The sequence below is a fragment of the Neodiprion virginianus genome, chromosome 1 (assembly GCF_021901495.1).
Source record: "Neodiprion virginianus isolate iyNeoVirg1 chromosome 1, iyNeoVirg1.1, whole genome shotgun sequence".
In the NCBI taxonomy this organism is placed as follows: Eukaryota; Metazoa; Arthropoda; class Insecta; order Hymenoptera; family Diprionidae; genus Neodiprion; species Neodiprion virginianus.
Genome location: NC_060877.1, coordinates 39181877 through 39208412, shown reverse-complemented (window position 1 = coordinate 39208412; position 26536 = coordinate 39181877). Strand labels below are relative to the sequence as shown.

The 26536-nt window shown below is 42.0% G+C and overlaps 4 protein-coding genes and 1 long non-coding RNA gene across 6 annotated transcripts; 2 read left to right on the top strand and 3 right to left on the bottom strand.

The window, feature by feature from the left end:
* Positions 1–645: 645 nt before the first annotated feature.
* LOC124305099 (uncharacterized) lies at positions 646–6960 on the bottom strand. 2 transcript variants are annotated; one of them, XM_046764150.1, is made up of 8 exons: positions 6777–6960; positions 6053–6130; positions 2836–3053; positions 2522–2703; positions 2284–2425; positions 1438–2145; positions 1126–1355; positions 646–1022 (listed from the first exon to the last, which is right to left on the bottom strand). In XM_046764150.1, exons 2-8 carry the CDS (start codon positions 6084–6086, stop codon positions 695–697), a joined length of 1842 nt encoding a protein of 613 aa, XP_046620106.1. In that variant the 5' UTR covers positions 6087–6130; positions 6777–6960; the 3' UTR covers positions 646–694. The 2 variants fall into 2 exon arrangements, with proteins under 2 accessions (XP_046620106.1, XP_046620096.1); XM_046764140.1 differs by having other exon boundaries at positions 6053–6593; positions 6891–6958.
* A 1037-nt stretch (positions 6961–7997) lies between these two features.
* Positions 7998–11142, bottom strand: LOC124303460 (spliceosome-associated protein CWC27 homolog). The gene is made up of 8 exons (XM_046760675.1): positions 11005–11142; positions 10490–10699; positions 10113–10313; positions 9776–9915; positions 9431–9685; positions 9185–9358; positions 8894–9081; positions 7998–8831 (listed from the first exon to the last, which is right to left on the bottom strand). Exons 1-8 carry the CDS (start codon positions 11044–11046, stop codon positions 8506–8508), a joined length of 1536 nt encoding a protein of 511 aa, XP_046616631.1. The 5' UTR covers positions 11047–11142; the 3' UTR covers positions 7998–8505.
* LOC124303468 (uncharacterized) lies at positions 9782–10535 on the top strand. The gene is made up of 3 exons (XR_006907920.1): positions 9782–9978; positions 10205–10351; positions 10448–10535. It is a non-coding gene; the product is annotated as an uncharacterized LOC124303468 (long non-coding RNA).
* An 830-nt stretch (positions 11143–11972) lies between the features above and the next one.
* LOC124310323 (dynein axonemal heavy chain 7-like) lies at positions 11973–24295 on the top strand. The gene is made up of 6 exons (XM_046774134.1): positions 11973–12189; positions 12286–12523; positions 12584–15294; positions 15466–17406; positions 17497–19622; positions 19760–24295. Exons 1-6 carry the CDS (start codon positions 11973–11975, stop codon positions 24293–24295), a joined length of 11769 nt encoding a protein of 3922 aa, XP_046630090.1.
* Positions 24296–24512: 217 nt separating this feature from the next.
* Positions 24513–25569, bottom strand: LOC124306231 (ejaculatory bulb-specific protein 3-like). Its single transcript, XM_046766671.1, has 2 exons — positions 25037–25569; positions 24513–24718 (listed from the first exon to the last, which is right to left on the bottom strand). The coding sequence occupies exons 1-2, from the start codon at positions 25299–25301 to the stop codon at positions 24567–24569; spliced, it is 417 nt and encodes a 138-aa protein (XP_046622627.1). The 5' UTR covers positions 25302–25569; the 3' UTR covers positions 24513–24566.
* Between the last annotated feature and the right edge of the window lie 967 nt (positions 25570–26536).

Here is a 26536-nt window from a genome sequence, read left to right as displayed (position 1 = left end):
TTTTCGGCATGCCCGAGTTATCGACCGCAGAAGGAAAATAGCGGCGATGAAAAATCTACAGCCCTCGGTCCCGGAGGGTGGGAGGAGGGTAAGCTGGGAGTGTTCGGTGCTGATAAGAAACTCACTCCGCCCACGGCCCCGCCGCCCTTGCCACGGGGTCAATGTATTATCACCGATGCGAATGGGAGCATGAAAAATTAATCCAAGGGATTAAGCGCGAGGACACGACGGAGGATTAGTTTTTAAGACGCTGAAAAGCGTCGAGTGGAAAGTGGAAAGTGAATGAAGTGGCTCCAATTTCAAAAGAGTTAACCCTGGTTTAATTATATCGTGTAAAAAATTAGTAACGGTATATACTTAATCAATATCACAACGCAGCATCACTTACATTACACGGGTTAAAATGCGGCTCAGAAACACAGTACGATATAAAGATACAATATTTAATCATATTATCTATCCCTGAACGTATAGTTATGTAAATTTTTCCGGTAATTGACATTCTTCTTTGGCTGCAGTATAGAGATCATTCGGTGAACTACCGAGCCTTGTATATTCTGAACACCTCGTAGCATCTTCTTCTGCCGCAATATCCTCGAGAGTTCTCTATTTTTCGGAGTAGAAATTCTTTTCGCCGACAACAGTGCCCAAAAGACACAGCCGGCAGTTTTCTCATCAAGAAACTCTTCGGCATTCAATGAAAGGCGAATACGAGAACGAGGATAGGCACGGAGACTATGCAAACCACGTAAATGGCCGTCCTCGGCTCGCAGGTCGACACTACCACGTATTCCTCGTTCCACTGTGACTCATTTCCAGTCAATGGTAATTCCAGGACCGCCTTCTGGGTGCTGAAGAAACTGAGGGGTAGGGAACAGGCACCGGTGCTGTTCTTGCAGGACTGCATCGGATTCGACGTGTCGTAGGACGTTTTCTCCAGCTCGAAACGTATCCTTATAAAGTTCGGCTGAATCTCATTCTCGGAATTGAACACGAAGAAGTAGTAACCGTTCGACGGTACCCTGAAACACCAATGTACATACAATGCATTACATTATTACACGACAATGGATAAAAGGTAGCCTAAAAATTGGCAAAATTTTTGCATATTGGCAAATGCCGAACCTGTAAGTGACGGTGTTGGCCAAAGAAGCAGCGACATGGTCACCCTCGAACTTCGGGGTACAATGACGATGAGGCGTTAGTGGAAGATTCAAAATTAGACCATTGCACTCCAGGAGACGCTCCTCGGAGCTGCTGAAGGAACTCCAGAACTCGCTGTTGCTTCTATCGTTCATAGTTGTTTCGTTCACGGTGCCACGATCCTCGGCTATGCCGTCCGGGTTCAACATCCCCTTCGTCGTTAAATTCATCAATTAATTCATACGTGACACAAATTTGTGTTTATAAGGTGGAGGTAATCCTCGCGTCACCCACCTCTTCGACGGCGGCGTCTCCGTCCGCGTCGTCCTCGTTTAGTTCAGCATTGAGCGGTGATGAAAGTATGACTTCCCTTCTTCTTCTTCTTCTACGCTCCTCTGCAGTCAAGACATCTCCATCATCCTGAATAGCGTCGTTAACCATTCTCCGCAACCCCTCGGAACTCGCGTCTCTCTCCGGTCCGATCTCCGCCATGAGATCCTGAAGAACAGTTTTTCCCCGCGACCCCAGAGATCGAAGCTTACTAAGGACGTTCTTGAATACTTCGCCCGAGTTGATTCCAGGATCAGTCGTCGTGTTCCGCATCTCCTCGTCGGTCTCCCTTACCGTCGTGGGTATCGGCGAGGCCGGCGTCGTCTGCTTCGCGTAGCTCTGAGTCGCCGGGAGTTCGTCACTATGGAACAGATTCACATAATCATCGGGAGTCCCAGTCGGGGGCCTGTCGATGTTCGAGGACTCTCTGTACGTTCCTTCGTAGTGATGATGGGGCGTTTCCTTCTGCTTATTCTTTGTCAACAGGGTCTTCGCGAAGAGTTGGGTGAGAATGTTCCGCATTTGCTGCGCGTCCAGCTCGTGGCTCGACAATTGGTGAATGCCACTGGATGCAGGTAACGTGTGGTTAACGCCCGTGACTCTACTTTCATCGTGGAACTTGACCCCCACTCGCACCCTCTCCATCTTCTCAGGTTCATTGCTGGGCCCGTCCTGCGAAAGAAACAAGGTAAATGTTTTTGAATCGTTCTCACTCATACCTGCTTGAGGTTCAACAAGTACGGTGCATGGTGTTACGACACCTGACTGAAAAGACTTTTACCCATGGAGGATAAAATTAATGAAGCTTACAGGCACGGATGGATTTATGAGTCCCTGTTCCTGGGCGATCTCGTAGAGTTCTTCGAGTTCCTCGCTACTGTCATCGCCAATGAAAGCGCACTCGTGAAGGTGTCTGTGACCCCGAATTATGGTCAACGAAGCACCTGGCCATCTGTTACAGCACAAAATCACAACTCAAACTTCGGACGCTAGCGAATGACCCACATACGTGTGGTTCTTGTGTAACCTTGAAAGAATATCGGACTACCTTACACAGGTTGAGACGGTGACGCTGCTGCCTCGGAGCAAATAAAAGCCCCAGTACTCCTTCATGTCGTCCTCGAGGACCAAGTGCCTCGTCATCGTCACGGGCACTGTTTCCGCCTTGATCTCTGGCTGCTGATCCAGTAGGTAAGCATTGAATGTTCCGTTTACTTTCACCAACTGCGTCTGTCGAGAAAAATAGACACGCACAGACGTTCTGTTAATAGATATGAAATTATATTCTCCTGAAAACCTTTGCCCGTAATCGGCGTCTATATTTTTCTATTTATTCATTTGCAGACTCTCTTTTCAACTAACCTGGCACCAAGTTGTTGACACTTTTCCATCGATTAACCGTTGGTCAGACGCGGCCAAGGGATAAAGCTGATCCGAATACACGTGATAGCGCAAGTAAATCGGACCAGTGACCAGTAAAGCGGGCAAAAACGTCCCGAGGACACAGAGACGCAACAACCTGAAGGGGATCTTGAAGGATCGTCGCCGAGGCTCCCAATCCCTGGGTCGCACACCTTCCTCTGAAATGATTGAGTACACTGACTGATTAAGTTGATTGAGATTTAATTTTTTCGAATTAGAATTGAATGATACCCGCGTTGTTGTAATGCGACTACTTTGCGTATGCCATGGTGGCGTGCAGGGGAAAATCACGTATGTGTTATAAATCCATAGTATTAAGTATGCATAATATTATCAATAATCCTGAAATTATTCTCACAACAAGAATATGATGAAGATTCGAGGTTTTGATCATAATACTTGAGATCGAACCGCATATTATGCAATTCTATGCTATTACATGTTAGAATAATATTGGATACACCGAGATTCGAGAATTTTCTAATGTTATATGAATTGTGAATGTGCACTAGTATATCACGAATACACTAGATAATTGTCGGCTTTTTCTCTGTAGTGTCAGTATATCAGTCCATAAATCGGCAAGTCCATATCGCTGGTCAACAGTGCAATCGGTAAGAAGTGGTGTAGTTCTATGCATAAACAATCTTTCGATGTCTCGCGATAAGACACTCCACTATGTCAGATAAGTTAGAACTGAGTAATCTCAATGTATTAATCAATTAAACCATAACGATCACCGACAAGCTTTTGCAGAAGTTAATTTAGCAACAAACGTTCACTGATCGTGAGATACCAGCTCGTTTCACTCGTGGAAAATCATTTTAATACGAACGCGCACATGCTGATATCTTTCTATTCTCTCCATCTCGCTTCACCGTGACTAATCTATAGCATAATGATTTCTACCTCTGACAACCTAGACGTGCGTATTTTTCCAGGCTACAATTGAATGGGTATGTCAGGTATATAGGTATATGTATACGTATGATCGTGGAAGTTGCTAGTTTGTAATCGTGAATTGGAAATAACCCTTTTTAATGCCGAGCCTATCTTATCCGCAGGCAAAGTGATGCGATTTCAGTTTTCTTATTGCCGCCGTATAAAAGGCTGTATAGCACGACCCGCTGTACGTCAAATACCCTGAAATTTTATGGTAATTGCTCGTAATCAAGTCGTTAATCTTATCGGTTTTCAAAGTAATGCGAAATTAACAGTACGACAGCCCAAGACTTTCTACGCACGCGTTTAAAGTCTAGTGTGTAAATTGTTGATTCAGTTTTTCTATGACACGCTTCATACAGCTCATGCGAACAGATTTTTCTCGATTTTTCAAGCTAAATAATGTCTACGTTGTTAATATCTTTAGTTGAAAATTGGTCTGCACTCTCCGTCTACCATTTACTAATCCGAGAAATATCTCGGTTCAGATTTTTAATTTTTTAGTGAAAGTTCCATCCGCTCAACAGGGATTGGATGATCTAAAATCATACCACTTTTTTTTTTTTTTTTTTTTTTTTTTTTTTTTCAAGAAAATGGAAACACTTGAAGGAATTTGAGTTTGAGAACTTTATTATTTATAGTTTCGTGAACATTTTAGAATTGTTTCATTGAAATTAATAACAAAATGGTAGCATCTATCCCACCCACCCTCTTAAGACAACAAAAAAGTTAGGATTGGCTCTCTGAAACGACTTGTGAAGTCTTTATCGTGACATTTTTCAAATTTCAAGTTTACTTTCGGAATAATTGGCAATCAGGTCATGAAGAGAATGAGGTCAGTTTAATAATTTATACGAATAATCTGCCAGACAGTAAAGAAATTACATCAAAGATAGTGTCGAATCAATAAAACGTTTCATTCGGTGTCCATCACACTACATCGGAGAATAATCATGAACCTGAAAAGTAAAAGTTGACTCCAAATACTGCTAATATCAATACCCAGATCTCAACACGTTATTGCACAAACAAAAGTTGCAATAATTTAAACCTAGATATTACATCTTTATTATTCTTGTTACGATGGTAAACGTAACAAAATTTCCAAACGTGAATGAAAACCACATTAAAAATCGAAACTGCGATCCCACTTTCCTTATTGATGAACATCACACGATTATCGCGATTGAGGTATGCAATGATCCGTTGTAGAAGAGCGAACAATTTCAAATATATGTGTAACAATATACGATGACAATTATACATCAATTTCTCCGACAGTGAAACACGTTTTTTACTAAGTAACATGCGCTGCGGGGTCGAAGGGATTTTAATCCCACTAATCGTAAGCATATAAGCATCGATCATTTTCGTTATACCAAAGAAAGGTTTGGTATTGCCTACGTCAATCATGAGTGACATTAGATGATTACTTTCTTGTGTTGTACAGAATAGCACCCAGGTATATAAACTATTTAGCAAATGACGCACCGCATTAAAGTTCTTCGACAGATTTACAGCACTCGAGAATAAAAACTTAAACCTTATACATCGATCCAGATGACCTATTCTGAAATTGAAATAGCGGAGATAACTTTATTTGTAATGACTACGCGAGCGGCAAGATCCGTGTTTACAGAAGCATTGGTCAAATAAGATGTCTCAGAAAAATAACGTTTCAAAAACATTTACTCCTGTGACAATCGTGATATATTGTACACTACTCCAGTGATAATACGAAAAGTATACAATCGTAGAAATGGCATTTCCTTTTTCGCAAACACGTTTGTACGATTCTTACACATGTACGCGTATATATACTTATGGCAACACAAATTCGTTTAGTTGACTCCGCTTGTACGAAATATATACAAATATTTCGAAATGAAATTAGGTTGAGGATCATATTTTGAAAAAAAAAAATTAAACAAGCGAGTTGAATTCTAAGATTCAATTCGCGTCTATTGAATTTGGCGGGAAATTAAGAGCATTCTCGGGCGACGTGATTGAATATGAATACTCGACATGTTTTCGATAATGATGTGTTAAACAATGCATGTGATAGCAACACGCACGTGTCACGCAGATCCCAAAACTTGTAGAGAATTTTACGAACATATATATATATATATATTTTTTTTCATCGAAATGAATAACCGAACAGCGTTTTAGTTTGTTGGTAATTGTAGTGATAAAAAACTCAAAATATACGTACCTAGGAAGGCTGCTTTGAGCGGAACACTTGCCATTTAGTTTATAAATGTTCGGCGATAATTTAAGCCCCACTATCCAGCTGCCGTCCCGAAAACGAGACGAGAATATTATTGAAACCAGCGTTGTTAATAATACGTTTTTACTTCTTTTAAATCGATCGCTAATTGGATGCAAGTTTTCAAATGATTTTTCTCGGTTTTAGTCCATCCGTTTTACACGATCAACTTATACCATGTGCAGTTTTAGCGTCGCAATCGGTAAATTCACTCACCACACATTTGGCAATTTACATTTACAATTACGATACCGGCTGACAGTGTTGAAAACTCACGATCACTTTATTTCGAAGGTATTTTCAATGCTGTTTTTTTTTATTCTTCTCTCTACATCGACTGATTTCGCAGGAAATCCTACTCTATAAGATTTCCGCGCATGTATTGTTCTGGCCCGCGCATTTCATTATATATATAGAAAATATTTATCGTTTTCAGAATAGACCGCTTTCACGTGTATAAATCGTGGGACGCGTCAGTTCTACATAACTACACAGTTATAAAAACAATACAAAACTACAATATAAATATACATCAAAATGTTAAATACATTAGTCAGCGAGTGTCCGTAATCAGTAATATCAATTATGAATAAATTTATGCATTCGGTTGTTCTCGAATATTGTTTGAAAAAAGAAAAAGAAGTAAAAAGAAAAAACTATAATCCGGTACTAGATGGTCCAGCGAAACGGGCTAAATACAAACTGACGAATTATCTGACAGCGAGCGTGCGCTGATAATTTTTACGCTCTACGCGATCTTATCGTCTCCTCTATAAGTTTGTACATTATATATTATGCGCGTGCGTGCGTGTAAAGATGGCAGGAAGTTATATAAGAAATAGATTTTCACTGAACGCTGTCTACTGGCTGACTGACGCTTTATCCCGCGCAAACTTATTACTAGTCGTTTTCTCTTATCAATTTTCAAATGTCTATATAGATTATGACGGTATACCATTACGTGTATTCCACACATACGTGCATTAAAATAACACAGATAGAACCGGTAATCCGCAGATATTCAACGCTTATTTCTTCACAATCGCTACGACTGATTTCCCTCGGGATATCAGGACTGCCTACATACCTACAAATATTCTGCCATTTAAAAATGATTTGTTTATTTTCTAGTAGAATTAGGGACGGATTATATTACGGCACGTGGGAACCGCTTCGCAAACACAATTACGACCAATTGCAAATCACGCAAATCCAAGCAAATAAATTTTACTGTGTGTATAAATTGTATAAGGCATTTTATGGGACGTTAATAAATTTCGCGTCTATATCTATCTTATTTCGCTATACGATCGGTTGTCGAGCGATGGTAGATTTTCGCTGTAATTGCCAGATCCAAATACTATAACTACATGGCAATATCATCGGCTATTTAAAAGATAGCAATAATAATAACAAAAATAACAATAGTAACGGGTAATAACAACAAGAATAACAAAATTAAAAATTTCGCCAACCTGCTTACTCTCATACATTTCAAATCTCTTTTACGATTGCACGTATAATCCTGAACCGTCAAGTCATTGCAGAATTATGCGATCTTTTCTTATCTTACGCGTGCGGCGTTTCCCACGCTGTGTTTTTCATCATTTCGGCGTGTTTACATTCTTTCATTAACATGCATACAACGTCACAACAGTCTATCAGTGCCGCATATAATCTTGAATTGACTCTTGACCAGTCGAACTACTGGCCTAACTACCGAACGAATGTTTATTTGCCAGTAGAATAAAAAAGATACGTCTACGAACTGGTTGTGAAGAAATTATTTAGAAATATTTGACAGTGACCATGGCCGTCGTTGACATGTTAATCGCCGCACATCGCAACACTGATTAGGCAAATAAAACGTGCAAGGGGTGAAACAAGTGTAGTATCCGACATGAAATGTACCTCTAGAAAAAAGAATTAATTTATTCATTGGATTAGAGTTATCGATACATGATCGTATACTATATCATTTGTACACCGTTTGATTATCATCCCGTTTTAAGTGCAAAGATTGCAAATAGATGTTGCGATGCAAATATTTCCACCAGAATAATTTAATAAAACACCGCTTTACCTGAATTAAAACTGAATATTTGCGCTACCGGGAACTGGTAGCGGAATTATGTACACTGTAAGTTGCTTGTACAGTAAGTATGTATACATATAAAGAAAATATTACATTTAGCGAATGCCATTTGTAATTTGTAGTCAAATCCTGTGTTTAGGTTGTCGAATTGCGAATGTTGAATTAGATTTGCATTAAATGGATGACGCTTATTCGATTTGTAACAGTTTTGGAATTTATAATCAAGATCAATGGAAAGTGGTTGTCAATTTTGAAAACGACACTTTTTTGGAAGTCTATACGGTTCGTTAGCGTTTTATAGTTATTATTTATGCCGAGAGTGTTCACCGTCTTTCAATTTTGGTGTTTTCTCACCGCGTCTTCTTTTGTTCAACGGATTTCTCGGATCATAAATCTCGAACCAATCGTCGGCCTTTGTACTAGCGTCTTTAGCCAAAACCGGCGTTTTTTCCTCGAACCGTAAAGTGTGCGCCATCCATTTCTCGTCGTCAAAACCGTCATCGTCTTGGTTATCTGGTTTTTTCTTCTTTTCCGCGACTTCAGTTGACTCCTCAACCTGTTCCTTAGCGCTTTGTAGCTTACTTCGAAACTTTTGTAATAGCTGCAGAGTGAAATTTTCTCGGGATGCGCCTGTAAGAATGCAGAAAAGTAAAAACACTGTATTAGAATTATACTCTCTGAGGAGGAATTACCTTTTTTTGGCAATTTCGATTTAGCTTCCTTGTACTTCTCCTGGGTTTCTATGTACTCCCTTAAAACGCTGGATTTCTTTTCCTTCTCCTGTTCTTTCTCCACCTGTATCTTGGCTTCCTCTTCTTTTGCTTTTTTTTCACTTCTGACGTCGCGTTTCAAGTCTCGAATTTCCTTTCGTATCTCCTCACTAAAAAGCAATAATGAAATTAATTTAAACGGTTAAAAGAGGTACCAGCAGCCAATCTCAGTCTACTTCAAAATTGGAAAAATATATCATCTTCATTACATACGCTTTTTTCTTTCGTTCTTCATCACGATCTTTGCCCAAGTAATAAGCTTCTTCTTCGGGCTCAGCATCATTGTCGATGTTCTGAACTTCATCGATCTTCCGATCTTTTGGTTTCTTATTATCTGATGTACTTTTAGCGTCTTTTAACTTGTTTTTTATCCTTTCTCTCATAGCTCTAGCAGAGTAAAGACCGATAGTTAAAAAGTCATTAGTTTGTAGATGAATGCGCAAAATAAACATTGCTTACTGCTTTTCTTTACTCAGATTGGCAATCTCATCGAGTGATTTTTCTTCGGTTGCATTCTCCGAATCACTATCCTCATCTCCTTTCATCTTTTTACTAGACGGTTCACCATTGTCTATAGCAAGCTCTGAACTAAGCTTAGGATCGGCCAAATTATCATGAGCTGATTTTCCCTTGGTGCTAAACTGTTTGCTCAAAACAACAGATTCCTCTTCATCTTCCTCCGCTTCCTCTCCAAAAGACAGAAGTTTGAAATTTCTGCAATTACAAGGTTTCAGCACGGCAAAAATATTAACAATGTTAACAAGGTAAAAACTTCTTCTAGAATTGTGTAAAAAAGATTAGTACTTCACGCCAGATTTTTTCCCTTTCTTTTGCAGCTTTTCTGCCCCAACTTGTTTGGGTTCAACTCGAGGCTCGATGTCGGTAAATGGATTATTTAAAACCTCTGTTTTAACAATTTTTTGCGGATACAATGGACGATCGTTCTGGAATGAATATCGTATCATTTTAAAACTTTAGGAAAATCGTCAAAATGAATGTCACATTTGGTACGTTAAAGATGAAAATTTTTTTTCAATTCTTGCATTTTATACTTGAAAGATGGATACTTTAAAACGAACTACTAAACGTACCAAAAATTCTCAACTTCCATATGGGAATATGACGAAAAAATTCCCAGTACCTCATCGACCAATGTGTCCTCAAGTTTGAGCATGTTGTAAATTGTCTCTCCTGTAACTTTACCAAATATCGTGTGTTTATTTTGCAATTCAGGAGTTGCTGCCAGTGTGAAAAAAAACTGAGAACCGTTATCATCTTTTCCTGCATTCGCCATTGCAAGCAAGCCTCTCCGACAGAAACGTAATCTGCTGTGAAACTCATCCTGTAATGAATAAAGAAAATTCTTCAACTTGTATGCAAGTACGATATAAATATTGTATGCGTATTTCTATTTCTCATTGAAAATGCTCAACAGTAATTGAGTAACGACAGATCAGTTTAATTCTACCTCAATAGGTAATGATACAATTGAAGACGACGTTTAAAATAGTGCCATACCTTGAACGGACCATTGTATATACTCTCGCCACCCTCCCCAGTCCCCGTGGGATCGCCACCTTGTATAATAAAACCTTTTTCAACTCTATGAAAAATTGTGCCATCGTAATAACCTTCCAAACAAAGCTGTATGAAGTTTCTACAAGCTTTTGGTGCCTCCTTAGTCCATAATTCTAAGTCTATTTCGCCAACAGTGGTCTGCAGTATCACCTAGAAAAATTTAAGATTCAGCCTATATACTATAAGCAAGACCTCAACATTCACTGCCGATATAAAGTTGACGATGAGATAAAGCGAACTTCATGCATTATAAAACTGCCGCTGGTATGAAATACTCGTATGAATAAACTGGACGGTTGCTTTTAAACCATATTAAAACGACTTGTACAATTGTTAATCCTTATTCTCGGTGACAATCTTAACAGTAAATCCGTGCGAATTGGAGGTTAAGTTGTTCCGCGCACATTATATTTCACTATTCTTGTCGCAGCTCGTAAAGTTATTTGGATTCATACCTTCCCTGTTGTAGGCGGCTCTTGTATGTATATGTTACTCATAGTGGTCAAATATCTTCAACATATGCAAAAATATTTGAAAACTTTAGTGTCTAGTAATTTATAGACTTTTCATATTTCCATACAGGAACAGATGGACTCATCGAGCTCATTCATTGGTCGAGGACTAAATTGGCTATACTTCCATCCGTTGGTAAGTCTTAGACTCTTAAACAAAATTAGCCCCTCAGCCCACCTCACTTGTTACGTCGGTACAAAAGAATCCTTCATTCAAGTTTGAAACTCTAGGCACACAAACCGTACGTAGAAATTGTTTACTGTTCATTAACAGCTTGGGCATCAAAAATACGCCATGCTGGAAGCTGTGATTTCAAATCAATTCATTTAATTTGACTATTGAGTCAAATGGTTTTATGAACAGAATTTAAGACCACCAACTTCTCCAGAGATTGATTTTCGGGTCTCCTGTAGCATAACAGACTTGTAAATCTGCCATATTAATGCATAAATGCTCAAGAAACGTGTTTTTTTTTTTTAATCATGCTCGATAATAGTTACGATAACTCGACCAATTACAAGGTATACTTATTTACCGTAGTAACTACTGACGTAACACTGCAAGACAAAGAAGAACATATAGGTATTATTGACCAAACATCAGTTCGCTGTTGTGGTTTACAAGTAATTCTTATCACCGCACACATATTTTTCCATTAAAAATTATAGTACATATAGTAATAACAAAACGAATATACTTAAGTTGCGTTCGTAATTATATACGCGCGTGTAAGGTAAAATTAATTAAACTAACATATAGCGAAGTAATTCAAAGTTCGTCCCACTGTTTTTTGCACGATATATCGTTTCTTCTAGACTTGCATGGATGATGTAACAAAAGACTGAAAATAAACTTATAGACTTACGTTAAATTGACTAAAAATTACTAAATACAAGGAAAATAATTTGACATGGAAAAACAAGAGTTTTATAATCTCGTCTACGGCAAGACAAAGGTGCCGCGAAGACCTCCGATACCAAATTTGAATCAGTTCACAAGTAAGGACTACGAAAAAAATCCATTACTTAAATTTAGTACGCAGAAAGAGCGAACGCGTGAAGTAGTTGAGTTAATTGCAAGCTCTGCCGATAATTTGCGTGCCAAAGAATTATTGATGAGGGATGTGGGTAATAATAGTATTGAGACACGTTTCCAACGCCTCCAGTTACCAGAATCGTTTTACATCCAGATTGCAAAATTTTATGGCAATTCTATACCTACAGTTGAACATCCGATAGAGTGGGAAGAAAACATTCTGCGACTAATCCCCGAAAGTATCAGATTCAAATACCCGCACATTGTGGAACAAATAATCCACGAGACGAGACAGAAATATCTCGAAGAAATGCATGGATTTGGAATTAAAATGGTACTGCATCCAAGCCTAAGGAAAAAAAATCCTGATCTCTCACCAATCGAGACTCCCTTTGCTCACGAAGGCCGGACAAAAAATTATGAAACGTTTTTGAAAAATCGTTACTTTATCAGAGTACAGTATTTTTTATCCCACAAATTGATTAGGGTGATCAAAGCCAAGGCATACTCTGGACTTCCGGACAAGTTCCTAGAATTTTCTCGCTATCACAGCTTGGGACTACTGGAGTTACACAAGCTGAAGGATGCCGTTGCCAAAGATCTTCGGAACAGTGGGCTTCTGATAATGCGGCGTTATTACGACGAAGTAGCAAAACTATTAAAAAGACCAAAGTATCTTGATCTACCCTGCATAGTGAAAACTTTGACGCAATTCTTACGCTGCGCTACAGGACTGTTTGTCCAGGAAATCCTGAATCGCATGATAATGACCATAGAAGACTTGATTGAAGTTCTGGGTGATCCACATCAGTGTCCACGCTTAAAGCTCGAGCTCTTTTACACGAATTGCGAACTCGTGATGAATCCATGCATCGAGGAGATCTATCAAAGTTATCACCAAATTGTAGAGGATGTGGCAAACTTAGGCCAGGAAATTACTCCCTTCGAGTACTATCTGAAGATAAAAACCAAGAGAAACTACATGGACGTAAAACTGCCAAAATGGTTCAGAAACGAAGCCCACGAGAGACTGCAAACAGTCCTAGAAAAAGTCTTTCACCCTGTGAACTCTCATTGTGCCCGACACAAGAGTAAATTCGATGTCGTATGCAGACCTGAAACTGAAGCGGAAATTGTGGAGTTTCTTAGTGAATACCGCGAGTTCCACGAATGCTGCGTTGAAGTGAAAAGGTTCATTGGGTTCATAAAAGAAACTAACGATATGGTCGCGAACGAGTATTATGCAGTTGGGCAACTTGCACAAGCCACAGCAAAGTCAATTCTGAAATCGAAGGCCTCAAGAATAGTTGACATCGTTGTCAAAGAGCTAGTGAGGCACCATCAAGAGTACAATAAGTCGATTTGCAAGACTTTCGAAAAATTGGCAACGAAGGCATTGAACGTACCGAATAACGCCAAAGACCTATTCCTGCTGACTGAATACATGGCATACGCTTCCAGCGTACTAATTGGGGAACTTGAAGAGAAGATTCGGTGCTCAATTGAAATGCTAGACTCCTTAATAGGGATTGCTACTCTGGACGACTGGCATCTGGAGCTGAACAGACAAACGATAAATTGGCTCATTAAAATCGGGCCAGTGTTTGAAGAAAGTTCAATACTATGCGAGGCGACAAAATGCGAGCTAGAAGACGAACTGCAGAGGCGCATAAATGTGCTCAACGAAGAAGTCGACAAGTTTTTCCCAAAACTAGTAATTCTCGATGATATGGATGACGCAAAACGCATTCGAGAGTACGCTGACGACCTCAGTATGTTGATGCGACACGTTGAAGGGATAGACGAACAGATAAGCTGGATCAATCTGGAGGAGAGGCTATTTAAGTTTCCGGAAACAACTTTCACCAAGGTTAATGAGGTGAAGGAAACAATTGAGCCATTCCATACCCTCGTTCGCTTGATCTACAGATGGAAACGTGACAATGACGTATGGCTCGACGGACCTTTCGATTACCTAGATGCGAATGTGATCAAGCAAAAAACTGAGGAATATTTCGCCCGTTTTGGTGAAATCAGTAGATCTTATCGTACAAAGTTAAAGGCGGACCTGGCGGCGAACAAATCGTACCGGTTTTCAGGGGTCGTTGATGACCCAGATCCGATGCAACAACCAGCCCCGCTGAAATTGTGTTGGCAGGTGATCAAGGAGGTGAACGATTTCAACCAGTACGTTCCCCTGGCGATATGCTTCTGTAACCCGGCACTGGTTAAACGGCACTGGGACGAAATGTCCGTGATTGCTGGTATCGATCTCGTGCCGAATGCTGGAACTACCTTGCAAAAGATAATTGGATTCGATCTAACGCACGACATCGAAAAGTACCAAGTCATAAGCATTGGAGCAAACAAGGAACTAGCTCTTCAGAAACAACTTGCTGCCATGATGAATGAATGGGATCCGCTAATCTTGAGAACGAAGCCGGTTACGAACACCGATCTGAGAGTGTTAATAGATCCGGAAGACGTAGAGATCCTCCTTGCAGAGCAGCTGACAAAAATTGAGGAAATGGGTACGTCATACTTTGTGAAACCCATCGAGCGTGAGGTTGCAAGCTTCAAAGCCACTTTAAAAACAATCGGAAAAACACTAGAAAGATGGATCGCCTTGCAAAACCGGTGGCTAGATCTTCGTTCAATTTTCGCCAGCCGAGGAATCAAATTGGAACTTCCCAGGGAGTCTAGGTTGTACGCCTCGGTCTGCACGGTACTCAGTTCCGCTGTGAATAAGACTTCTAAGGACCCGCGTGTCCGCGTCGTAGCGGAGAGCCAAGATTTGCTTTCATCCGTGCTCCGCAGTACTGAGGACATGGACAGGATTAACGAAGGCATTCGTCGCTACCTTATGACTAAAAGACTGCGATTTCCACGATTGTTCTTCCTCTCGGATAAGGAGGTCCTGCGCACGCTATTCGACTTCTGTGATTCATCGCAGGATCCCCAACTCTGCCTTACCAAGTGTTTCCACGGACTAGCAAGACTTGCTGCGAACCCAGACCCTCAGAGCTATTCCATTACTGGTCACGACAGCGAAGAAATTTGCATTCAAGGGTGTAGTTTCCGCTCCCTGATGGATACTGGTCGTACCGAGGATTGGCTCATTCGTGTTGAACGTGATATAATAACAACCTTGCAGGAAAAAGTTCGAGCCAGCTGTACAGAATACATAGAAAAGAATGGTATGATACTGTTAGGTATTGCTAATTTAGGTAATTGAAGAATATTTAAATGGCCTGCATGTACGTTTTCGCCTATGTGCTATCACTAATGCATAAAAAACGTCAATATAAGAACAATATTTATTTCATCATACAATCATTGTTCATTACAATTACTGTATGATTTTTCAGCTGTGAAGGAAGGTGCTGATTTTAGAATCACATGGATTTTCGCCTGGCCAGGAATGGTTTCTCTTTGTGCAACTCGCATTTTTTGGACATCCCAAGTGACGGCAGCTTTATCTAACCGTAATTTAAAAGCTCTCGCCAAGTATCAAACAGACATAGAAATGCAAATTGTGGATCTGGTAAAAGAAACCAGAAAACCATTGTCCCGAAAACAACGGCTCGTTTTGGTAACAATGATAGTCGCAGAGCTTCATGACATGGATATCGTAAAGCAGCTTATTGAAAAGAATGTTGACAGACAGGAGGACTTCAATTGGCAAGTTCAATTGCGATACTACCTCGAAGGTGAGGATCAACTAACAAAGACGGTCACCGTAAGAATGATGGATGCAACAATGAACTACGGTTACGAATATTTGGGCAATGAAACAACGTGTCCAATCATCGTGACACCTTTGACTGACCGATGCTACCGCACCTTAGTCGAAGCTCGAAGCTGCTGCTTGTATGGAGCGCTGGAAGGCCCCACGGCCACGGGAAAGACGGAAACTGTTCGAGGGCTTGCCAGGGCTTTGGGCGTTCCGTGTGTTGTCGTTGGGTGCTCCGAGCACATGGACTACCTCTGCATAGGGAACATCATGAAGGGCGTTGCCAGCTGTGGTGCTTGGGTGTGTCTTGACAACTTTCATCGGCTTGATCCGGAGGTCCTATCCGTTGTGGGACAACAAATCCACGCGATTACTCGAGCTATTCGCACTTCAGCGAAGCGTTGTGATATCGAGGGTACTAGCCTGAGACTGAAACCCACTTATAATATTTGCGTAACCCTGGACTCAGGACACGTGAACCACTCTTCTATACCAAACAACACGAGATCCCTTTTCAGGACAGTAGCAATGGTCCTTCCAGACTTTCTTCCAATCTCAGAAGTTGAACTCTATGCCGGAGGCTTTACAGATGCGAAAATTCTTGCCAGAAAACTAGTGACCGCACACAAACTCTGTGCAGATCTTTTCGCCACCGAATTGTTCTACGACTTTGGGATGAGATCTATGAAGAGCGTGCTGAGAAGGGCTGTTCACCTGAAGCTTCATTTCTCCTCCGAAGAAGAAACGGTTATTTTACTGAGATCTATCATTGATACTCACTTGGCGAAATTCATGGAACGTGACGTCGTTGTATTCCAAGCTATCCTGCTCGATCTTTTCCCAGGTTCTATTTTACCCCCGCCTAGCTATCAACTAGTTCTTAAAGCTTTCCGTCAAGTATGTGAGAACCGGAAGCTCTGTTCACACGAAGCATTCGAACTGAAGGCTATTCAAATTTTCGAAACAATCTGTACCCGTCGTGGCATCATAATTATGGGTGAGCCGTTCGGAGGTAAAACCTCGATCCTTCATTGTCTAGCTGCTGCGCTAGCATTATTGGCCGATGAGGGTGACTCGATCTTCGGCCGAGTTACGGAAATCCGAACAGTAAACCCAAAGGCCGTTGGTCTCAATCGTCTCTTTGGCAAATTGGATCGGAAGACACGTGTCTGGCACGATGGAATAGTATCATCTGTGCTTCGGGAGTTCTGTGAGCAAAAGCCTAACTCTCAGTCTTCTTGGCTAGTTTTCGATGGACCCGTTGAGCCTGAATGGGCAGAAAGCTTTAACACTGTGCTGGATGACAACGGAAAACTGTGTTTGATCTCTGGTGAAAATATACAGCTGTCTCGTGGCTCGACCTCTATCATCTTCGAGACGCTGAATTTAGTGCAAGCATCACCAGCCACGGTATCGGGTTGCGGATTAGTTTACGTTGAGCCACATTCCTTAGGGTGGAGATCCCTTACAACATCCTGGCTGAAGAAATGGGACTGCCGAGAACGAATCCATGCAAGCGGGTGCGTGAAGATCCTTCTGGAATGGTTGCTAGATCCTTGCCTCAACTACGTGCAAGGTATGACTGGTAACATTGTATTTCAATTTATTTTTTTCCGAACGGATATCCATACGAACTAACAACATTCTCGCTTGAATAATCCACCAGGTAACTGCCGCCATGTTGTTAGGACGAGTCCACTTCACCAAGTCAACGCAACCCTAAGTCTCGTTGAGATGTTCGTTAGTGATGCGATAGCAGATACGCCTGACGTTTCTCGGGATCACGAAGTGACATGGACACAAGCGGCAGCTGTGCAATCCATTGTCTGGGGAATTTGCGGTACTCTCTACTCCGATTCCGGAATCCGCTTCGAAGAGTTTTTTAGTTCTCTATGGAGTGGTGGGGTCGATGGATATCCGGTACCCACTCTACCAGTTGGCACAGTGGACGTGCTCGTACCTGCTGATAGTTCCATTCGCGATCATTTTTATATGTTCAAAGGTCGTGGAGTATGGAAACACTGGATGGACGTTCTAAAAAACGAAAAACTCGTCGAGCCACGTTTCCTTAGCCAAATGGTCGTGCCCACGGTAGACACCTTGAAGCACGCGAGTTTGTTTAACCGTCACATTCGTCATCGTAGACAATTCCTAGTATGCGGTGATCCAGCAACTGGAAAAACTATTTGCATACACGACATTCTTCGAAATGGGCCATGGCATTCCTCCCACACATCAAACTTCATTACTTTCACGAAAAAAACCACTTCAGCCGAGGCTCATAATTTAATCGTCTCACGATTGAACAAAAAAAAACGCGGCTACTACGGCCCTCCCGACGGTAAGTTTTGCGTTACATTTGTCGACGATGTGAGCGCGCCCATCATACAGGAGGATGAGGCCCAATCAGCCCTCGAATTGCTGAGGCAGTACTTTGATCACAAACACTGGTACGACTTGGAAGAACCAGACAAGATATTCGTACAAGACACGATGTTCGTCGCCGCCATGACTATTCGGACTGACTATGAGCAGCCAGTTCCGTCTTCTAGATTTCTACGTCACTTCAACGTGTATGCAATTCCAGCAGTTTCCAGAGATAGCCTTTTTAGGATATTCACCAACGTCTGCTTGAGTGGCTTGAAGCGAAACGGCTTCAGCGCTGACATACTCGGCGTAATTCAGAATACTGTTAATGCAACTCTAAACGTGTGGACCGCCACCTTGACCAGTTTAATGCCAACCCCCAATAAGGTATTCCATCTATTTGATGTGAGGGATATCTCAAGGATGGTTGCTGGCTGCATGCGCCTACGAAAAGAATCTGCAGACTCAAAGGTGATATTCGTACGGCTTTGGGTCCATGAGGTCCTGCGAGTCTTCCGAGATCGCCTCGTCAACGATGACGACTCACAGTGGCTGTTTACCAAGATCAAGGAAACTGTCAAGATCTATTTTAAGGATCACTCATTCGAAACAGCGTTCGACCACCTCCCAAAGTACGATGATCAGATCACTAACGAAAGTCTGAATGATCTAATCTTTGGAAATTTCATGGACGGTGATGCGACTCTTGAAAATCGAAGGTATGAGGAGATTACGAGCATCGAAAATCTAAGGAAAAGGATCGTCGGCTACCTTGCCGAGTACAACGAGTCTCACGTGAAGAAGATGGACCTTCTCCCTTTCGGTTGCGCCCTGCAGCACCTAGCGCGGATTTCCAGGATCCTTGCGATCCCCGGCGAAAGCCTTATCTTTGTTGCCGTTGATGGCTCAGGGCGTAGATCACTGACTCGACTAGCAGGTCACTTAATGCGGCAGGATGTTCACGAGCCTGCAGCCGGAACTTTTCGCGACTCACGTACATGGCGAGCGAACCTTGCTAATGCTCTGAAAAATTCTGCTGGTAGCGGAAAGGATTTCGTACTGTTGATTACTGACAGGCAGTTGAAAGATGAACAGCTCCTTGACGTCGACAGCTTACTAAATTACGGCGAAGTCCCGAATCTATTCGCGTCCGATGAACGACAGAAAATAATAGAGACAGTGCGTTTGGCCGCACAGAACGGCGATCGAAACCTGGAAATCAGTAGCGTTGCGGTAATGGAGTACTTTGTCAATCAGTGCAGGGAAAAGCTACACTTTGTGCTCTGTTTCAGTCCAGTCGGGGTTGCGTTCCGACGAAGTCTGCTCTCTTACCCGAATCTCCGCAGGTGCTCTGTAAATTGGTTTAACGGTTGGCCGGAGACTGCCCTTGAAGAAGTTGCGACGAAGTACACAAAGAACATCAAGGTATAGTATTTTTAGTACGAATTTCAGCGTTATTAATTAGAAACCGTTTTAGATTGCGTTACCATAAAACTAATCTGTCATAGTAATCCAAGGCAAAAAAGTGCAACATTGACACATACCTATCTTCGTTACTGCAGATTCCCGAAGCAATACGATCGAAATGTGTCACGGCTTGCAAATATTTCCACAACTCTGCCAAGGAAGTTGGGTATTCGTACGACAAAAACACCGGGAGGTTGACATACGTAACAATCCCGGCTTACCTACACCTAGTACAGTCTTTCGCTGAACAAATAGCGCGTAAACAGGAGTCGATTACGACAGCTCGAAATAGATACGTAGCTGGACTTGAGAAGCTACAATTTGCTGCAGGTCAGGTAGCACGCATGAAGACAAAACTAACGGCGCTAAGGCCTCAGCTCGAGTTGTCAGCGAAGGAAACGATTGCAACAATGACGGAAATCGAGAACGAGAATGTCAGCGTTGAAAGAGCGACGGTGCTAGTCAAACGTGAGGAAGAAGTTGCAAACACGAAGGCGGAAATTGCGAGTGCCCTGAAGACAGAGTGCGAAGCCGACCTGGCCGTGGCTATTCCAATTCTTGAGGACGCAATTGCTGCGCTGAACACTCTAAAGCCAGCTGACATCACCTTGGTAAAAGCCATGAAAAATCCACCAGACACAGTAAAACTCGTCATGGCAGCTGTCTGCGTGATGCTCAACGTTCCTCCGGATCGCTCGCTGGACCCGGTCACGGGTAAAAAAATGACAGACTATTGGGGCCCCAGCAAACGTGTCCTTGGCGACATGAATTTCCTGCAAAATCTGAAGGACTACGATAAGGACAACATTCCCGTGGCCTTGATGAACGTCGTGAAGAAAACTTACATGACCGATAAGAACTTCATGCCCAATATCGTCGTTAAGGCATCCAGCGCAGCGGAGGGGCTGTGCAAATGGGTGCGAGCGATGGTGTCCTACGATGACGTCGCAAAAGTGGTAGCCCCAAAAAAGGAGAAACTGATGGCAGCCCAAAGAGAATGTGACGAGACCGAAGCTGTCTTGAACGAGAAACGTAAGACCCTAGCCGATTTGAATGCAAAGCTAGCCGTTCTGAATAGCAGTCTTCGCGCGACCCTGGCCAAGAAAATGGATCTGGAAAAGCAGGTGGCTAGTTGCACGGAAAAACTGATCAAAGCGGAGAATCTGATTAGCAGTCTCGGTGGTGAGAAGCGACGTTGGATGCGTAACGCAGAGAGACTAGAACAATTTTACGACAACTTGGCAGGTGATGTGCTTCTATCCTGCGGAATCATTGCCTACCTCGGTCCCTTTTCGGCAGCCTATCGACTGGAGACTCTAAAAAATTGGCGCGATTATGTTATCACCTCAGAGATGCCCTGTTCAAACGAATTCAGCTTTGTCGATATTCTTGCCTCTGAGATAAAAATTAGCTCTTGGAATGTGAATGGACTTTCCAAAGACGCTTACTCCACTGAGAACGCGGTGATTTTGGACAACTCGAAGATGTGGAGTCTGTTGATCGACCCGCAGAGCCAGGCGAACAACTGGATAAAAAAAATGGAGGCACCAAACGGTCTTCGAATAATAAAACTCTCTGATATAAGATACATGGAGATCCTCGAACATAGCATAGAAACTGGAAAGCCGGTTCTGCTTGAAAACATCGAAGACGAGTTAGACACTTCTTTAGATCCTATACTGACTAAAGATATCCATAGAATTAACGGCATCACCTACCTAACGATCGCGTCTAAAACACTGAAGTATTCTGATCGATTTAGACTTTACATTACGACGAAGCTTCCGAATCCACGATATCCACCTTACATTTTTAATTTGGCATCAGTGATCGACTTCTCTCTGACAAATGAAGGGTTGGAGAGTAAACTGCTGAATCTAGTTGTTGCTAAAGAGCGTCCGGACCTCCAAGAAAAGCTTGAAAATTTGCTAATACAGAGTGCGGCAAATAAGAAGAATTTGAAGCAGGAGGAGGACAACATATTGATAACGCTCTCCACGTCCACCACTAACATCCTTGAAGACGATAATGCTATCAAGCTTCTGGATTCCTCAAAACATCTGGCCGTGAGTATCGTAAAGAAACAAGAAGCCAGCAGTGCAACTGAAACGTATATCGACACATTTCGCCAGAGGTACCGTCCTTTCGCTGCGCACAGTGCTGCAATTTACCGGACCTTGGCCGGTCTTCCAATTGTCAATCCAATGTACCGCTTCTCTCTCGAATGGTTTGTACATCTGTACATTAGATCAATCGAGACTTCAAATAGAAGCATTATTTTACAGAAACGTCTCAATTATCTTAATCAAGCTTTCACCAACAATTTATATGAAAGTGTATCACGAGGCCTTTTCGAGAGAGACAAACTTCTTTATTCCCTAATCCTATACATCGAGATAATGCTAGATACTAAAGCAATCACAAATGAGGAAGTCGACTTTTTCTTAGCTGGAGACTCGGTAGTCGATAGTGACCTGAAAACTAAACTGCCTGCTCCATGCTTTGATTGGTTGACGGAGAAATCATGGAAGGAGATTTGTAAAGCCAGCAAAGTTCTCCCATCCTTTAAGGATTTTCCGGAGAGTTTTTGTGCGGATGCACGCACCTGGAAAGTTTACCACGATCTAGAACACCCTGAGAACTTCTCGATTCCCGCACCTTGGCACGAGAAGCTGACACCATTCCAGCAAGTAATCCTGATGCGCATCATACGGCCAGATAGGCTAGTTGTAAAGGTGACACAATTCGTGAAGCTGGGAATGGGGGAAAGATTTGTGTCACCACCTTTCTTCGACGTGGCAAAGTCTTTCGTAGAGTCTAACTGCCTAGTACCGTTGATATTTCTCCTAAGTCCTGGATTTGACCCGACAGCGTCAGTTGCAAAGCTCGCAAACAAGCTGGGCTTCTCAGCAAGGTTTGTCTCTCTTTCGTTAGGACAAGGCCAAGAGAATCACGCAAAATCCATAATAAAGCGGGGTCAGCGGCAAGGGTGGTGGATATTTCTGCAAAATTGTCATCTGGCTAGTGACTGGCTACCAGCCCTAGAAAGAATATGTGAAACGTTTGACGCCTCCAACACGTCGCTCGACTTCCGACTGTGGCTGTCAAGCTATCCAACGCGCGAATTCCCCATCGCCATACTTGAACGTGGAGTCAAAATGACCAACGAGCCATCAGCCGACCTGAAGAGAAATCTGACAAGTCGTTATTACACGGAACCAGTATGCAATCGCGAATATTTTGAAGGTTGTCCCGGGAGGAACAAGGTCTTCACTAAGCTTTTGTACGGGCTGTGCATGTTCCACGCGGTTTTACAAGGCAGAGCGACATTCCTTTATCGAGGATGGAACCTGAGCTATGACTTTGATGAGTCAGACTTCCAAATTGCATCGCGCCGATTGCAGATATTTATAAACGAATACAACCCGGTGCCTTTCGACGCCATGTCGTATCTCATTGCGCAGTGCCACTACGGAGGTAGAGTCCTTGACGATGAGGATAGGCGTTACGTGGGCTCAATTCTCGAGGAATTTGCTAACCCAAATGTCTACGGTGAAAATAATTTCAGGTTCATGTCCTCTTCAGCCTATGGGCTTCCTAGGAAGTGCGAATACCGTGACTACGTAAACCAAGTCCTTACGATCCCGGACGATCCCTCACCAGAGATTTACGGACTCCCTCAAGACGCCATTATTGTGCGTGGGCTCAACGACAGTAAGGTGTTCCTATCCATCATACAGTTAGCCCATGCCCAGGGAAAGTCCGTAGTATACAGTGAATCCCTACCCAACCGAATAACTGATATCCGTGCGAAACTGCCACGGATTTTCAACGTCGACGAGGCCCGAAAAAAGTATCCGATGAGCTGCCGAGAGCCTATAAAAGCAGTTATGTTTAGAGAAATGGAGCTGTACAACGTGCTAATAGAAGAGACGAGACATTCCGCGGATATCCTGGAAAACGCGTTGCAAGGACGTGGTGAATGGACGCTATCGCTTGAAGAATTTTCGCGTGAGATCCATTTGGGGAAAGTGCCGATTTCTTGGAGGAAAGCGTGTCCGTACGACTCGCCAACTAGTTCGTTGCTAATCTTCATCGAAGATCTTCTGAATAGGCTTAACTTTCTGAACGACTGGTTCGAGGGAGGTTCGCCACGCGCCTATTGGCTCGGCGGTATCTCTTCGGGAACGGCATTTTTGGCTGCGGCACGTCTGACTTTCACCCGAGAACGAGGCCTTGCTTTACACGATGCTCGATTTGACTTTGAAGTTCTTCAGACATACCATCCGGAAGACTTGCCGATTCAGTCAACCATCGATGGAGTCTTGATCAGCGGATTGTTCCTGACAAGTGCCAGATGGGATCTTGAACGGATGGTGCTCGTCGAAAGCTCGCCAAAGGTATTGTGGAATCGAATGCCGATACTGCGCTACAGACTAACGGACTTGATCAGCCAATCGGAAAAATACGAATGTCCACTTTACACATCCGTTGTCAAAGATATTTACGCGTTTGACTCGATGGGTCGTATGAATAATTATCTACTTAACGTTAATCTCGATACGGACAGACCGATTGAATTCTGGCTAAGCAGGCGAGCTGTACTTTACTGTCAACGCGACGAACAATAGTCACGGAATATTACCAAATCATGGAGATTCGACTGAAGCACGACGTTAAAGGATAAGAATATTTTACTGGTACGTTCGAATAAGCGTCGTCAGTCGACGTAACAAGGCGGTAAGTGAAAACGATTGAGTGGAAATGCAAATCAGAGAAAAACTAATCAGGAATTAATAGTAACATAATATATCGATTCATACGATAACAGAGATTATATTTTTTTTATTGAATTGACAAGTTTTTATTAACAGAGCTTACAATAATTTTGTTCGAATTAAATCATCCCCTGGCGCTTCCCACGTACTTGCGACTTATTTCGTTCCATTCAGCCGGGTACCTCGTCCTCACAAACTCCATAACTCTACGTGCATTCGCTGCCTGTTGTTGGTTACAATTGCGGCAATTGTTGATTAATACTTCCCTGATTGAAGCTGTTAAAAAATAAAAACAGTTTACGTAATTATCAAAATTTATTGTCACACAAAATAAGAAAATGTTTGAAAGTCGGTCTAGATATTCGCATTTACGAGGAACTATTATTATTCTACAGTCAACCATCTGCGCGATTTCTTTTGTTCCAACTGATGCACTTTCGTAAAATTATTACAAAACACCTACAGATTGTGCAAGGATACGGAATGATCCAGTCAATTCACAGTCATGACGTTTGACAATTACAGTCAGCTGGACTATAATTGCACCTGATTTTCCAAATTCCGGCAAAATTGTTACTTTAATTTAGTAGTTACCTTTTACAGAGGCTCCAATCGCATCGCACGGTCCTTTGTCCAACACACACTTGAGCTGCTTTCTGACTAACGTTGAATCGTTTAATAGATCATCGATACCAGCGCACTGGCAGATGGATAAGACTCCGAAAAGTACAATAACGAATGCACAAACCTTTTCAAACTTCGCCATTTTCTGATATTGAAATATATATGTAAATTCGGAACAAGTTTTTCTGGATGTTACTTCTTTATATTTTGGACAAGCGATGTCAGTTGTAAACATCAACCAGCCCGTTTCTGCAGCGCCAAAGTTGGACTGTCTTCGATTGTGAATAACTCCTGGTTTATATATCTTCTGTCATCATCAATATCCCGTTCCTTCTGCCACTAGCAGCCACTTAACTCGCACAGGTAGCCCGAAGGTATTTTCGGATTCAAGTAATTGATAGTTGCGCTTGGGAAAACTTTCCGATAACTGTTCAGTTCACAATAAGTTCTACATTTCGAGGAAAAACCACGGCCTCTCACCTTCTCCTCCGCTCTTCGCTATTGCTTTTAAATGTTCTTAATACACGTAATGGTTCTTTCCACCGTTCTTGTTACGCACTTTAAACCTTAGCACATGCAGGGTTTTTTATAATCTAACTTGGTCGTCGAATTTCTGTATATTGTTATTAAACATGTCATTAAAAACTATACCAATATTTTTCTTCGAGAGCGAGAAACTAAAAACTTTACCTGTAAATCCTTAACTGTATGCAGGACTCATTATCTTCGTAATACTTCGGTAAGATTGCAGTGAAATATTCTGATATTTATCTGGCGTGCAAAATACATTACAGACAGATTGCAGCAACATTTCCACAATATTCTACTTTTATACATACAAAACTGATCGTGAAAATACCTAACCGTACGATTACTTCATGCGCAGCAAAATTTTGAAACTGCATTACGCGACCGAGCAAGTTATATTCATAGAACGTTCTTCATAGATAATGCGCAATCGTGGTCATATTTTTACCATCAAGGACAAAATGCGGTCGTCCTTTCTGTTTGATGGCAACGATTGCCATGTGTCAACGCTATTGTAACATAATATTGATTGATTTGGGAAATCTGGCTGATACATTGGAAATCGTGAAATTATGTTTCTGATGTAAGACGTTTCAGCAATATTAGTTTGCCGTATACGTCGTTAAAGTTTCCTACTTCTCAATACAGCACAATACGCGAAATTTTAAACGTGATCAAATTGTGACAGGATATATCGCAAGTACATGTTATAATAGCGTTATGCCTAAGTGGAGAAGTGCTATACATCGCGGTGAAAAGTGAAATCATTCTTAAATCAACGAAATATATCACGAAACATGCCAGTATAAGTTATGACACGGATAATAAAACCGTAACGAGTAGATGTAACGTGGAATGAAAATTTATCAAATACACTGAAACGTGACAGATATTTCAGTAGAGTGTGTAAGACTCGTAGCTGGCGAAATATGGCCGGGGAAC